Source organism: Theobroma umbraticum, unplaced genomic scaffold, assembly GCF_002168275.2.
Source record: "Theobroma umbraticum cultivar Fairchild unplaced genomic scaffold, ASM216827v3 scaffold_4.1, whole genome shotgun sequence".
In the NCBI taxonomy this organism is placed as follows: Eukaryota; Viridiplantae; Streptophyta; class Magnoliopsida; order Malvales; family Malvaceae; genus Theobroma; species Theobroma umbraticum.
The window spans coordinates 8,421,421-8,435,968 of NW_018397258.1; the positions used below are offsets into that span (position 1 = coordinate 8,421,421).

The following is a 14,548-nucleotide window of genomic DNA, read 5'->3' on the forward strand; positions in this document are numbered from 1 at the left end:
CGTTTTGCAACAAGCAGTAGTAACAGCAACAAACAGCAAACCCTGAAAGAGTAGAGGTTCAGACACAACCCCAACGTGTTAGGTCAGCCGGCAGACTGAGAAGGTACCGCATAACCGCTCATGTCTTTTTCCTTTTTCTTTTCCCTCTATTTTTCAATTAAAAAAGAGAGAGAGAGAGAGAGACTACTCTACTTATATAATTATACTATAATATTAAAACATTTAAAATAAAAAAAAATACTACACAAAAGGAAGAAGACAAAAACAGATATAAAATCTCTCCTGTTTCTTTACGTTTTTCCTTCTTCTCCTCAAGTCTCTCCCTCTACTTTCCTTCCTTCTTCTTTCCTCGTTCACAAACACACCTGAAAACTATTTCTTTTCTATTTTGGTTTTCTCTTTTTTAAAAAAAATTCCAAAAGCGGATTTTTTATTTCATCTGATTTATTTCGGCCATTTCTGATTTTTTTTAATCGAGTTTTTGGATTTTATGACGGTTGGAAGATTGATTTTGGCTGTTGATTCTTTCTCCTCTTCTTCTGAGGTCAATGTAGCTGGGTTTTTCTCCAAAATTAGGGTTTCCTTTTCAAAGTTTGGGGATTTTGCTACCAAACTATGTAGTTAAGGAAGCTGGAGCCTCGTAATACTAATAATAACAACGAAAAGATCCTCTTTTTATCTTTCCTGGGTTTAGATTGAAATCTCCATTTTTTTTCTTTGATTTTAGCTTTATTCTTCCAAGGATTTGCTTTCCTCTTCTTATTCTTCTTCTTCTTCTTCTTCTAATTTTGGTCAAGAGCTTAGATTTTTTTTATTTGACGCTTTTACCCCTGCTGATTATTGAAGAAAGTTATGATTTTTGTTGCATAGTTGATCTGTTTGAGGCTTGGAGCTGTCAATTGAGTAAATCACTGAAGTTTGAGGCGGGATATTGGAGTATGGAGCAATAAAATGCTGAATTTGACACAAATCTGAGTGAAAATAGATTAGATTAAGCTCTCTGGGGCATTAGGTATTATTGAAGAGTTTTTTTGGGGGGCGGTTGAGAATGGATCATGTGATTGGTGGTAAGTTCAAGCTTGGAAGAAAGATTGGCAGTGGCTCTTTTGGAGAACTCTATTTAGGTATGATAATCCAAATCTCTTTGATGGCTTTCTCTATCTTTTTAGGGAAAATATGTCTTTTTATTTGTTTGTCAGCATTCATTGTGCCTTTTATCTTTCTGATATTTTTGTCTTTGTTGTTGAAGGGGTAAATGTGCAAACTGGAGAGGAAGTTGCTGTCAAACTGGTGTGTGATCTTTTCTTGAGTTTTTGCTTCTTTTTCCTTTTAGTCCCTTTTGTTGGTATGCTGATGGACTGGTTTCTATTGGTGGTTCTCATTTGGTAATGAGGATGTTTGGGTCCTCGAATAATGAATACGTATAAAGCAATTGTTAGTTTTCATATGCTTGCTTTCGTGGTTGTTTTTACCACCTTTATTTGTAGTCTCTTGTCTTTCTCTGAAGAGAACAAAACAATTCTATTACTGGAGGCAGTTATTCTTTCTTCATCTTTTTCTGTTGTTTAGTACTAACCCTTGGACTTTAAATTGCGTTACATTTTGGGAATTGACTTTCATTTATTCATTGGTTTTTCTTAAAACGAAAATTGATTTTTAAATGTGCTTCTTAATTTGTGAAAAAAAAAAAGTCAGTCGTCCTAGACAATGTTTCCATAACCAGCTATGTTCAGCTTTGCATGGTTTGTCACTTAAGTATAAATGGATCGAACATTTCTTATTGCATTCATTTCCATTCTGATAAGAAGAAAGGTGCTTTTATAGAGCTGAGAAATTTGAACCATGCTTCTTTGAGAAAAGGTGTTGCAAGTTAATGCTTAAGTGTAATTTAGGAACATAATTTTATCAAGTTTTGTTTCTAACTAGCACTTCTCTGTTTTTTTCTTTGAAATGAAGATGTGATGGTGCTCATTTCATGTAAGAATGTGTCATTGTAAAATTGGTGTGAAAAAATTGCTAATCATGGCATTGAATAAGTGATTGGCAGAAACCATTTTTTATTTATTGGACATTTTATATTTTCTAATTTCAAAAGCAATGACCTTGACCTAATTTTTTTTTCTACTCCAAATCTCAGGAATCTGTGAAGACCAAGCATCCACAGCTTCATTATGAATCAAAATTGTATATGCTTCTTCAAGGAGGAAGTAAGTCTTTGTCTCTCCTCTCTCCTCCCATCAGTGTTTCTGTAAAAATTGTTTTTACTACATCATAATTTGACTAAGTGTAGCCTTTTCCACTGCACTATCACCGTACGAGAAAAAAAAAAAAAGAAAAAAACATGCAAGTTCTGGCCTGACGGAAGCCAGTAATTTTCTTTGATTTATAATTTTATAAATCAGTCTTCATTAAGTTTGCTATTGGACTTGGTAGCTGCTGGGTTAGAAAGAGAATATCAGGTCTTCCTTTCCTTTCCATAAATCAACTAAGACTTTAAACAATTTGTTCAATACACAAGTGCAAACCTTTCTTTGAACATGTTGGCTGGAAGGCTGATGTTTTATCTTGAATATTCTATTTTTCTCTTGTTTTGTATAAATTTAAAAAGCATATTATTTTTATCTTTAATAACTTGATGTGGGTTCTCTTTATTATAGCGGGTATTCCCCACCTCAAGTGGTTTGGAGTTGAGGCAGATTACAATGTCATGGTAATCGACCTTCTTGGACCTAGTCTGGAAGATTTATTCAACTACTGCAACAGGAAACTCTCATTAAAAACAGTGTTGATGCTTGCTGATCAATTGGTAAGTGTATCTGACTTTTTTGTGGCAAATAATAAGCTTTCTGGTTTTTTTTTTATTTTTAATTTTCCCCCTTTCCAACCTTTTTTTTTTCAGATTAATAGAGTAGAATATATGCATTCAAGAGGTTTTCTTCACCGTGATATAAAGCCTGACAACTTCTTGATGGGCCTAGGTCACAAGGCTAATCAGGTACTAGTTATCATGTTGCTCTTGTATTTTATGTTGGTGAATATAATATGTGCAATCTCATTAGACGTTCAATTTTGACTTTTTGGTTAAAATAATATTTCATTTCTGTGAATGACTCTGTTACAACTTTAAAAGTATGAAATATTGCAGCATCATTCTTTCTTTTTAATTTGTTATAACAGGTATATATCATTGACTATGGTCTTGCAAAGAAGTATAGGGATCTTCAGACTCATAAGCACATCCCATACAGGTGATTTTTGTTTTGTTGACTACTTAATACATAAATTCAAACTTGAAGTTTTGGATATTGTATAGTTCTCATCATAATACATGACTGTTGGGTTTAGAAACTAGATAAGAAAGTTTCTTTATAGTCCATATACTTCTTTTCAGCTGGGTGTTTGCCTTAGTCATGGAGGCAAGGCATGTTGCCTTAGCATTTTGCACAGTGAAGAAAATTATAGTGTTCATTAGCCTTTTGAACTCTTATAAATAAGAAAAACTGCAAAATGTGATACAATGCTCATATGTCATGCTATCTTTCCTTCTGAAACCATTTTGTTAGTCATTCCACATGCACTGCTGCCTCAGTAGAGTGAGATATGTCTGACTTGATGGAATAGAATTTGATGCAGATAAAGGTCTCTTTTATTTTGGGTGAATTCCAAATGTGGGTGATTTCTTCTTTCTAGATCTTTAAACTTGCTGGCTTTTTATAGATGTTGCAGCATTGCCAGTCTAATTTACTCCTTTTCAATATGCTAATACTTAATTGTTGTTGATGCTCATCCTACTTTGCTTTATGATTTAAAACATCCAGTCTGATTCTCTCTTGTGTTTTAGTTTCTTTCTTTACTTATTATCTACTCTCTCTGTATCCTATTTTTGTACGTCTACCTATGTGGTAAAGATGCACTTGGTATTTGGTGTCAGCCTACTCCTGGATGCATTTGTTTGCTAAAACTCATCAAATTCTTTGCTGCAGAGAAAACAAGAACCTCACAGGGACAGCTCGTTATGCAAGTGTGAACACTCACCTAGGAGTTGGTGAGTTAATTGACTCTGGCACATTTCCAACTAGTAACAGTATATCATATTTCCTAGATGTTTTTTCTCTTAACATACATTCTTCTATTCCACTCGCAGAGCAAAGCCGAAGAGATGATTTGGAATCTCTTGGTTATGTGCTTATGTATTTCCTGAGAGGAAGGTTTGGCTGCATGCTTATTTCATTCAATGTTTTGTGCATTTTGAGATAATGTTTGATTTTTACTTGTTAGAATGTTCATTTTTAGTTTTTTTTCTCCCCATTGAATTTGATTCAATTTGCACAATTTTTTTGCTCTAGCCTTCCCTGGCAGGGATTAAAAGCTGGCACAAAAAAGCAAAAATATGATAAGATTAGTGAAAAGAAGGTATCAACTCCCATAGAGGTATGATCACTTCTGCCATTATTAGTTCACAAATTGGTTTCCAATAAGAAATGTGGTTGAATTGTTAATTTGACTGGCATAGGGATTGCCAGTGCTTGCACGTGGGCCTGCTCTTTATCTGTGTACAGGCATGGCTTAGGGGTCAATATGATGGGCCAGGCCTGCTCTTTGTATTCCCTCCCATATTATGGCATGTTTCATCAAATGCTATAAATTTTGTATTCAATTTGAATTCTACAATGGCACATTATTCCATGAATTGTTTATTACAAAATGTTCTTGAAAGGAAAAGACCTCATATATGTTTTAAGTAAGTTTAACATCAAAAAGGAAGGATTTAGTTCCTCTATTTTTGTTATAATGAAATTTAATGTGGCTTAACAAACAATGGAGAGTATGACATCTAAGTTTGACAAAGGGAATCACTCTATTAAGACTAAGCTAGGGTCAAGCGTTTCATCCCAAAATTAGTGTTAATTTAACTTATGGTTTTCTGTTTGAGCAAAAAAAAACTTATGGTTATTATTCTTGTTTCCTTGTTCAGTAATAGTGGTGTATGTGTGTTCAACAGGTGCTCTGTAAGTCATATCCATCTGAGTTTGTGTCATACTTTCACTACTGCCGATCTTTGCGGTTTGAAGATAAACCAGATTATTCATATTTGAAGAGGCTTTTCCGAGACTTGTTTATAAGAGAAGGTTGGTTATCATCATTATGGCTGCCTTAGCAATGATATATTTATACGTTCTGTTACTTTTACTCTCTTTTCTCTATCTCTTACACACACAATGCAACCTGTCTAGTTTATTACTCCATGGAATGTCAAGTCAATTTCTTTTTTTTTTTTGGTTCTGAAATTGGCATTGCTGCAGGTTATCAGTTTGACTATGTCTTTGACTGGACTGTTTTGAAGTACCCACAGATTGGCGGCAGCTCGAGAGGGCGGGTGAGTACTTATGAACTTCTAGCTCTAGGTTACTGTAATTTTGGAAATGTTACTTATCTTTTCCATCTATTGCTCAGCATACCAGTGGAAGAGCAGGTTTAGCTGCAGGACCAGCTATAGAAAGACCAGAAAGAATCTCAGGTCTGCTTTCTTTTAACTGAACTAGATTTCTACTTAGGGTAGTATAACCATACCCGATTGTTGGAACTTTAATAATTGATCCTTTCAACTATTTGATTTAGACGATGGTAGTTTAGCAACTTTAATTTAGTCCAAAAAATAGGAAAAAACGACGGCCATTTATGTAATGCCAACAATTATATAATTTGGATGAGGACAAATTTTTACTGTCTTTAAAAAAAATTTTATGCCTTTGCAAATTACGATGTTCTACTAACCTCTCTTCTTTCTATATTTGAAATCCCTTAATAATCAGTGGGTAGAGAGATTCGGGATAGATTCTCTGGTGCAGTTGAAGCATTTTCCAAAAGAAATGTTTCAAATACTAGTCCTCGTCGTGATCATTCTAGACACAAGACTGCTGAGGATGTAACTTTGTCAAAGCATGTGGTGAGCGTTAATTTCCAGCCAAAAATATTCTTTTGTCTAGCCTATATTTTGTGTGTGAAAATCTTTCTGAAAATTTGTTGCTTCTATTCTTTAAATATGATATCTTACTAATCATAAAGGCTATTGGCCACCAATTTGCTTTTCAGCTATGTTATGGCAAAGCTGAGACCCACTCTTTCTCCAATTTTATAAATTTGGAGTTAATTATCACATCATATATCTGCTTTGCCATCCCTCTGATTGTTGATTTTAAGTTCATTTTTCATATCCTTCCATTTCTATTTTATTTCATATGACGGCCAAGGTTAAGTTGCAAACCCGGTAGCTTTTGTCTGGATTATGTTCAGGTGATCCTGATGGAGTCATGCCAAATACCTTTCCAATCTTCACTGCAATTTCAGTACTATTTACAATAAAACCAAACGACAACCTCTCATTTGCTTGCAGTTGTCACATCTCTGATCTGACAAGTATTTTTTTTCATCTTTTTGTTTTAAGTCATCCATTTTGGTTAGCATGATACGTAGGATGACCTGTTCTGCCTATTGAACCTTTTCTTTGAGTTGTTTAATTCATCCTTATTCTAACTATTGGTTTTCACCTCATTTCCAACATTCTGATCATTTGTTGGTTTGCAATTCAGCACCCTGATTCAGATAAAAGACGCAGTTCTTCTCGATATGGTAGCACTTCAAGAAGAGCTGTGGCAGCGAGCAGGCCTAGTTCATCGGGTGAACCGAGTGACATTCAACAGAACAGACTAGTATCGAGTGGTGGTCGCATGTCTACCACACAAAGAATCCAACTTGCCTTTGAGGCCAAAACATCTAGTCGTGCTGCCCCTGTTAGAGGAAGCCGTGATGATCATCCTCTTCGAAGTTTTGAGCTGCTCTCGATTAGGAAATAATGGAGTTTGTGGGCTGATGCTTTCAAGAAGTTCCAATGTCACTGTGTATAATGGGGATATCACCAGATTGAATGGCACTACAGCTCATGTGACTTCCCTTACCACATTTGCCAATTCTTTTTTCCAAGATTGTTTTAGCCCCGGTGAGTTTATGGCCAGTGTAACGTGTTTAAGGCTGCATGGAAGAGAACTCATTATTGGGAATCGTATTTGTCAAATGCAACTTGAATAGCTGCAATAAAATACTCTTTTCATCTTTTTTCCCCTTATCCTGAATAACTAAATTTACTAGTTGAACACTTGATAAAGCATTAATATAAACCTTTTGAAGCCGAAGTGTTGGTCAATGATCTCGGTTCCAATGCTGTCAGTTCCGTCATTCGGTCCAAACTATGATGTAAATGAGTTAATTCGACTTATTTACCATGGAGCTGTGCCACTGCGAACTGTTCATTCGAGGCTTTTATAGTAAGGCCTAAAAAGAAAAACCAGACGAGGCCGTGGGCTGTCTAAGCCCAACCAAGCCCAAATGGATTTCACCCTTGGGCCGACTAATTGGCTTAGGCCCAGACACCAACAGTGAAGTATAATTTTTATCTAGCTTATTTTAATTAGTCATTATGCTTTTAATTTAGTTCAATAAAATTTCCTAATTTGTAAAATGAAATGAATAAAAAAAATTAATAAATAATGGATTCCAAACATGGCTATTTAGAAAAAGTTTGTAGGTTTTTAGGTAAGATTAAAATGACATCGTTTTATCCTTTTAGGGGGGAACGCAAAGCAGAAAGAAAAAGGAGAACAGGCCGCAAGTGTCTCTGACCTAAGAAAATTCGTTCCAAAACTTATTATCTTAACCCAATTCACTAAATCAAAGCCCATCTCCGATGCAAAAAGTTTTTTTATATATATTGTGAGTATAATTTTCCACATATTATTATTATTATTATTATTATTATTTCCAATTAAAATTAAGAAAATTATTTACTTTGTTAGATGGATGAATCCATTAATAATTTAGGAATACTTCGTAATAATTCTTTGCAACTCTTCAAATTATGGTTTTTAAAGAAATTTTTTATGATATTTTTTTCAAGAAATAATTTAATGGGATGTATCCAAGTGTCGGGAGCACCGAAAAAGATTATTATTATGATGTGGCATAAATTTAAATAATCATAAATAGTAATGTAAAATAAATAAAATAGAAATGAAAATATATATTATGAAATTAGGTAAAACAAATAGTACAAGAGTAACAAATGTAAAATTAATTAATCAATTAAGTCTTAAAATAACTTTAAATTGCATCTTTACTTTCTAATTGTCTGTATCACACATTTAAATTCTAATCACGCAAGTAAATGGAAGTTCACTAATGATTGAATTTTGAAATGTGATTTATGAGTATCTACTTTAATATATTTGGGTTCAATTTTATTTCAGTGTTATTATTATTATAAAAAGATTAAAAAATGCATAAAAGAATATAACTATTTTGAATAATTAAAATAATGCAAAGACACTCCATCCTCCAGTTACCTTCTTCTGTAGCAAGTCCCGACAAAGCACCCAATATTTTCTATCTCCATTCCTCACTTCCTACAATATTTGCAGAAATGAAAAGCATCCAAATGGGAATCAAAGTTACATCATGGTTGGGGTCATCTTCTGGAAACATGAATGATCACGTTATATCTCTACAGCATAAAATTACAAACTGGTATTGCTCAAAATATTGACCAAGTAAAAAAATTCAGGGTTTCATGGATTTCTAAGAGCTGCCAACCGCTTCTCAAGCTCATCCACACCCGAACTGCAAGGAGGAATCCGAAATTAGCAAACACAGATATTATTCATTATCTTTCAAGAAACAAATCAATGTGGATTATGAGGGATAAATTTAGAATATTTGGGTTGAGTCCAAAAACAAAAACTGAGATTGCAAGGTAACAGCTTGTGTACTATTATAAAAGGCAGAAAACCATAGCCGTGTACAGATCCGATGCCAGGGGCACACCTACCCCAAGGCCATACTAAAATAGATTACTAAAGCACAAAGTTCAAATCTAAGATGAGGTTTGTGCAACACGTGGGTATCATACAACTGTAAAAATCATTCCAATTGAGAATAATCATAGGATAAGAGACAGAAGAATACCTGCCAACACCTTCAGTATTCTTTCCTGCAATCCTACCTTTAGGAGCTGATGACAACTGCAAAAATTTAGATCGAAATCAGACAGTTGCACAATGTTTGATATTGGCTTACAAGAAATCCCAAAATGCAAGGGGGAAAAAACCAAAAACCAAAAACCAACCTGCGAGGCAACATCAATACCAATTTCATCTAGAACCTGAAGAAAGGAAAAATTTTAAAAAAAAGAAGATAGTATTAGTTCTTTGTTTTAGGGGCATAAGAGTCAAAAAATGGAATAATAATTTATTATCCCACCCAAGAAAGCTTGTGCACGCCCATAGAAGCACCCAAAGCCATCCATTCACCAGCATTGTAGTTTACTTCATCAGCCTTTCAACCCACCCCCTTTTTTTTTCTCTCAAAACAAGAAACGGAATGGAATAAGGCATACCTGATTTGTTAGCTCCTCAGTCTCTTCTTCCGCCTCATCATTGTCAAGGGCATCATCTATGGTATCTGACATCATTTCAGTCTGCAAGCATGAATGCTAGCCTTTTAGTTCCATGAGTATACACTAAAGACTCAAAGATGAACTTTTCTCGTTAATATTTTCTCAAAGCCAAGCATGATCTTACCGTCATATCCATCTGTGCCGACTGCCTCTGAAATTCCTGTATAATTTTTGCTTGTTTTGCAGGGGCCATTTGCTGCAAAGAAATCTCAGTCATAAGTTGCTTAAAAATCAAGGATTATTCTAAAAGTAGAACATAATTGTAAGATCTTATGTTCATGCAGATGTGCATAATGCAAACATGTATATATTGATATATGGATGGATGTCTATATAGGAGATAGTTATCAACCAACAATTCACACTATAGGAAGGCTACTCTCCATTCTAAAGCAGGAGAGGTGCAATTTCATAACATAGTTACTAAGGACAGCTAAATATGACTATATCATTATGCATGTTGAATGAAAATTAACATGTATATTATGATATTTTTACTGACCTTATTCATAGATGACATTGCCTTGGTGGCAGATTTCATGCCAACAGCAACGGAAGATTGAGCATGCATTGCCTATAAAAAGAAACAAGCATGACTAAGGGCACAATGTGACAAGGCCACCTGCAACGTCAAAACATAGATGCAATAGCAAAGAGCAAGAGATGAGAAGGGGAGGGGGTGATGTGCACCTGTGTATGAGTTGCAATGCCTCTCATTTGAGCTCGACTACTTTGTAACTTAGCTATCTGCTGCCTAAGCCTCACTAGCTGCCGGGCTAGAGTTTTAGTTGCATTCTATCGATATAGAAAAAAAAAAAAAAAAAAGCAAAAGATAAGAAACATCAAACAGGTTGGAGCCTTCAAGGTAAATGAACTAGACACATTTAAGTCTCGAGGGACACACACGAATACAAAGAAACTAAGATGCAAAAACTACCTCATTCCCGGTTTTAGCAATTCGTTTGATTTCAGCGACAAGTTTCTTTTCCTGCCATTATGAAAATCACATTAGAACCAACACAAGAATTCTCAGAAAGACAACCATCCATTGGTACTTGGAAGTACCTCTAATTGCAGTGTTCCTATTTCCTTCTCTATACCTACACCAAAGGCAAAAATATATTGAGTTCCAGATCAAAGCATTGTTACAACCCCCAAAAAAAAATGCATAATAATGCAAGAAAAATATCTAGACAAGACGACAGCCCATTAAAAAAAATCCTCCTTTAAATCGACTGATACAGAAACATGATCATCAAATTTATGCTTTTGCAAATACACAAAAATGAAAAAAGATTGTCAAGTTGTAGGGAAAATAGTCGAGCATTACCTCTAGTAGCATGCGCCATTTCTCTCTTACTGTCACGAAGAGCCTCTGCAACACCCAAAAAGAACCAAACAAAAAAAAAAGAAGTTAACAAACTAACTAAGAAAGCATGATCGCTAAGCTTGGACAAGTCAACGCCAATTGTAACCGAAGAGGAAAAGGAAAATCGCCAGAAGCATGCAAATATTGAAAATTTGATTGTTGCAAAACGTGAATACAATTCAATCAACACTTCAAACAAACTTGCAGAAAGAAAAAATGGGGATTGTGATTAGGGCACCGCATCCGGAATTGAATTACCTTTTGGATTGGGTTTTTTGCTGAAGATGCTCATTTTTGTTTCCGGTTTGGTGCTTTCAAATGGCCTTTTCAGTCCTCTGAAGAGGAAGGTTTTGGAGATATCCCAGCGGCAATGGTTGGAAAGTTAATAAGTTGGAATAACAAAACACTGTTTGCCTCGAACGTGGTGCGAAGTCACCCGGAAGTTTTGCGACGTTTTCCTTCCTTGTTCATTTTAATACTATTTTATTGTACCATTATAAGTGGGTCAAAATATCTATCAAGTTGTTATATTTATGTATTTAATTTAATTTAATTTAATTTAATTTAATTTAATTTATATACTTAAAATTAAAATAATTTAATTTTTTAATTTTAAAAATAATTTTAATTTAATTTTTTTAATAATATTTAATTTAAACACTCTATCAACATTAATATGATACTTACATGATGACGTGACATATCACGTTACATCGATGTGATGACATGATAGAATCATGTGACATTAATATAATGTTGTAATAATGTTGATGTGGTACTAACATGTTGATGTATCAACATAATAATATATAATAATATAAGAAAAATATTTACACAAGACAACATACCATTAAAAAAATTTCTGCTTTAAATCGACAAATGCAGCAACATGATCATCAAATTTATGCCTTCGCAAATGCACAAAAATGAAAAAAAAAATTCTCAAGTTGTAGAGAAAATAAAAAAGGGAGATACGGAGTTAGTAATAATTATAAACAAATTCTTTACTCTTCGTTCTTCGTTATATATTATTATGTTGACATGTTAGCATGTCAGTGTCATGTTAGTATTATCACGTAACATTGTCACATCATCACATCAGTATCTCGTGACATTTTACGTCATTGAAATATATCATGTCAACGTCCCTTTTAAAAGCAAAATTAAATATCATTAGAGGGATTGACTAAATTAAAGCAATTCTTTAAATTAAGAAATTAAATTACTTTGATTTTAAATATAAAGACTAAATTGAACAAAATACATGAGTACGAAACTTGGTGGGAATTTTGATCACTATAATTTTGAATTATGCTATAATGGGCACTCACCAAGGTTGTTATTGTGATTAAGAACCTCTCAATTTCTTCCATTCTAATTTAGGCTTGGCTTAAGTATAGAGCAATAGATTTGAGATTTTAGTTACTAAAAGAAAATCAAATCGTTAGTTTAAGTGAAGAAATAAATTTGTTGAGAGGAGAAACAAGGATGCTGACAACCAACAACAAGAGAAAGTGGCATTTAAGAAAGCATCTAAGGTTTCAAAAAAAAAATTATAGCAAAAGAATCAAGATTAACATGGCAATAACAAGTGTTAGTCTTGCATGGTAAAGGAATCAAGATTAACATCTCAAAAAAGATCAAGAATGGAAACAAAGCATGAGCTTTAATGTGGCAATGCTAGCAACCAAGAATCAAAGAATTGAAGCAAATCAGATGGCAAAATTGTGAGGTAAGCCAAGAATTATGGATGTGTTACCACGCGGTAACAACGCAAAATACAGTAACCTTTTTTTTTTGAAAAGTTGAAACCATTTCGTTTCTTTAGTAAATAGAACAAATAAAACCAGCAGAAGAAATTCGAATCTCCATCCACCAAAGGGCATACCTACAAAAACACAAAAAATATTTTTTCCAAATAAGTTTATCCGCAAAATTCCTCTTAATCACTCGATCATCCAATAGTTTGTTGAAATTCAATCAATTCTCCCCTTCCTCAAAGGGATTTCTCCAAAGTTCAATCCGCCATTTCCATTGATCCTCAACCCATTCCCCAAAGTTTTTAATATTTCCATTTTTGCCAAATCAAACATTCTAAGGAAGTTTTCTTGACAAATTACCCCGCTAATCCATTGCTCATTGCAAAAATTAATCTTTTTCTCATTCCCAACCAAAAAACCCATACCACATTTTCCATGCCATCCTCTAGGTACAGGGGTTCTGAAATATTTTTACAAATGCTCAATGTCATCCTCTTATTCTCGTTAATGGGTAGCAAACATTCATTACCAACTCCCATTTTCTCATCAACTATTCTTCTCCGTAAACTCTCCAGCTCCCAAACCTCCAAATCCATTTGTTTAAAAATGTTTGATTCTTGAGATATAAATCAATAACTTCAAGAACCTTTTATCTTTGTATAAACAAACGGAGTTCCAATTAACATGATAGATTTCCTCATCTTCTGTCTTCCCCCAAAGAAATTGCCTTTGAATTCTATCTAATTTTTTTTTCACCCCCATCGAAATTTGAAAGATTGACATAAAAAAATTGAGAGACTTACAAACATTGACTTCAAAAGTGTTGCCTTCTTACCCGTGGATAAGGACCTCACTTTCCACCTTGCAAGTCTTGCTTCAAATTTTTAAACAACTAGCTGCCACAATTTAATTGAATTGACCAAACCTCTTAAAGGCAACCACAAATATGCAATTGGGAGACTTTCCATTTTACATGCTATTCTTTCAGCCTATTTCTCAATTATATGTTGTTTCATTCCAATTCCAATCAACGAGTTCTTTTAAAAATTTATCTTAAGCCCCTACATAGCCTAAAAGCATATCAAAATCCTTTTAATATTTAATAAAAAATAAAACTAAGGCTTACAGAGAATCATTGTATCATCGGCATATTATAAATGTGTAATGAAGAGTCTTCTTCTACCTATCTCAACTCCCTCAATCATCCATTCACTTGTTGCCTTGTGCATCAACAAATTAAAGACTTTGACAACCAATTTAAAAAGGAATGGTGCTAGTGAACAACCTCGTCAAAACCCCTTCTCATCCAAAATTGTTAAGTGGGTGTCCCATTAACTAGAACCAAAATAAACATTGTGGATATACATGACATAATACAAGCTCTCCATTTAGTCTTGAAACTCATGTTCCTTATCACTAGACTTGTTAAAATGGGCTTAGCCCAATAGCTCATTTTCTATTAAATATGATGAAAGCTGAACTTGAAAATTTAAGTTCATATTAGAATCGAACCTAAATGGGTCAACCCATCAAATCGGTGGGCTGAGGTGGGTTAAGGCGGGCTAGCCCTATGGGTCAGAAAAAAATAATTTTAATTAATTTAATAATTTTATATATTTAACTATGTAAATTAATAATTTAGTTATCAACGGTATTGCTTATTTTATATATTTCAATGTTTTTAATTTTTACTTGTCAAATTAAAAATTTTAATTTAGATTAAAACTTATTATCTTTTTTTCTTTTATGGTAATAAATATTAGATGATAAATTAATAATGATTCAGACCTTGAGATATCATTACTGTCTAAACAAGATTTAAATGTTTTGCATGAGAATGAGGATTGAGGAGGATATAAAAAAGTATTGAAATTTTTATTATGTGGTTATATACTTACGTTTATAGGATATTAG

General features: G+C 33.7%; 2 protein-coding genes across 2 annotated transcripts; one reads left to right on the forward strand and one right to left on the reverse strand.

Annotated features, from left to right (window-relative positions):
* Positions 1-263: 263 nt before the first annotated feature.
* Positions 264-7,123, forward strand: LOC110413179 (casein kinase 1-like protein 9). The gene is made up of 14 exons (XM_021423920.2): positions 264-1,124; positions 1,250-1,290; positions 2,138-2,207; positions 2,658-2,806; positions 2,900-2,995; positions 3,178-3,248; positions 3,984-4,045; positions 4,145-4,208; positions 4,347-4,431; positions 5,003-5,129; positions 5,304-5,377; positions 5,455-5,518; positions 5,814-5,947; positions 6,591-7,123. Exons 1-14 carry the CDS (start codon positions 1,049-1,051, stop codon positions 6,852-6,854), a joined length of 1,377 nt encoding a protein of 458 aa, XP_021279595.1. The 5' UTR covers positions 264-1,048; the 3' UTR covers positions 6,855-7,123.
* A 1,211-nt stretch (positions 7,124-8,334) lies between these two features.
* Positions 8,335-11,332, reverse strand: VPS2.3 (vacuolar protein sorting-associated protein 2.3). Its single transcript, XM_021424744.2, has 11 exons — positions 11,133-11,332; positions 10,836-10,880; positions 10,571-10,605; positions 10,443-10,493; positions 10,196-10,300; positions 10,008-10,079; positions 9,630-9,701; positions 9,446-9,526; positions 9,176-9,211; positions 9,016-9,071; positions 8,335-8,670 (listed from the first exon to the last, which is right to left on the reverse strand). The coding sequence occupies exons 1-11, from the start codon at positions 11,164-11,166 to the stop codon at positions 8,619-8,621; spliced, it is 639 nt and encodes a 212-aa protein (XP_021280419.1). The 5' UTR covers positions 11,167-11,332; the 3' UTR covers positions 8,335-8,618.
* Between the last annotated feature and the right edge of the window lie 3,216 nt (positions 11,333-14,548).

Bases quoted from the DNA above. Each gene is read 5' to 3' on its own strand.
- LOC110413179 (XM_021423920.2), top strand. From the start codon at position 1,049: ATGGATCATGTGATTGGTGGTAAGTTCAAGCTTGGAAGAAAGATTGGC. The intron at 4,046-4,144 runs GTGAGTTAATTG...TTCCACTCGCAG, and splicing joins GAACACTCACCTAGGAGTTG to AGCAAAGCCGAAGAGATGAT. The intron at 5,130-5,303 runs GTTGGTTATCAT...GCATTGCTGCAG, and splicing joins AGACTTGTTTATAAGAGAAG to GTTATCAGTTTGACTATGTC.
- VPS2.3 (XM_021424744.2), bottom strand. From the start codon at position 11,166: ATGAGCATCTTCAGCAAAAAACCCAATCCAAAAG. The intron at 10,494-10,570 runs GTACTTCCAAGT...TCATAATGGCAG, and splicing joins TAGGAACACTGCAATTAGAG to GAAAAGAAACTTGTCGCTGA. The intron at 9,212-9,445 runs GTATGCCTTATT...TCCTTTCTTCAG, and splicing joins CTGAGGAGCTAACAAATCAG to GTTCTAGATGAAATTGGTAT.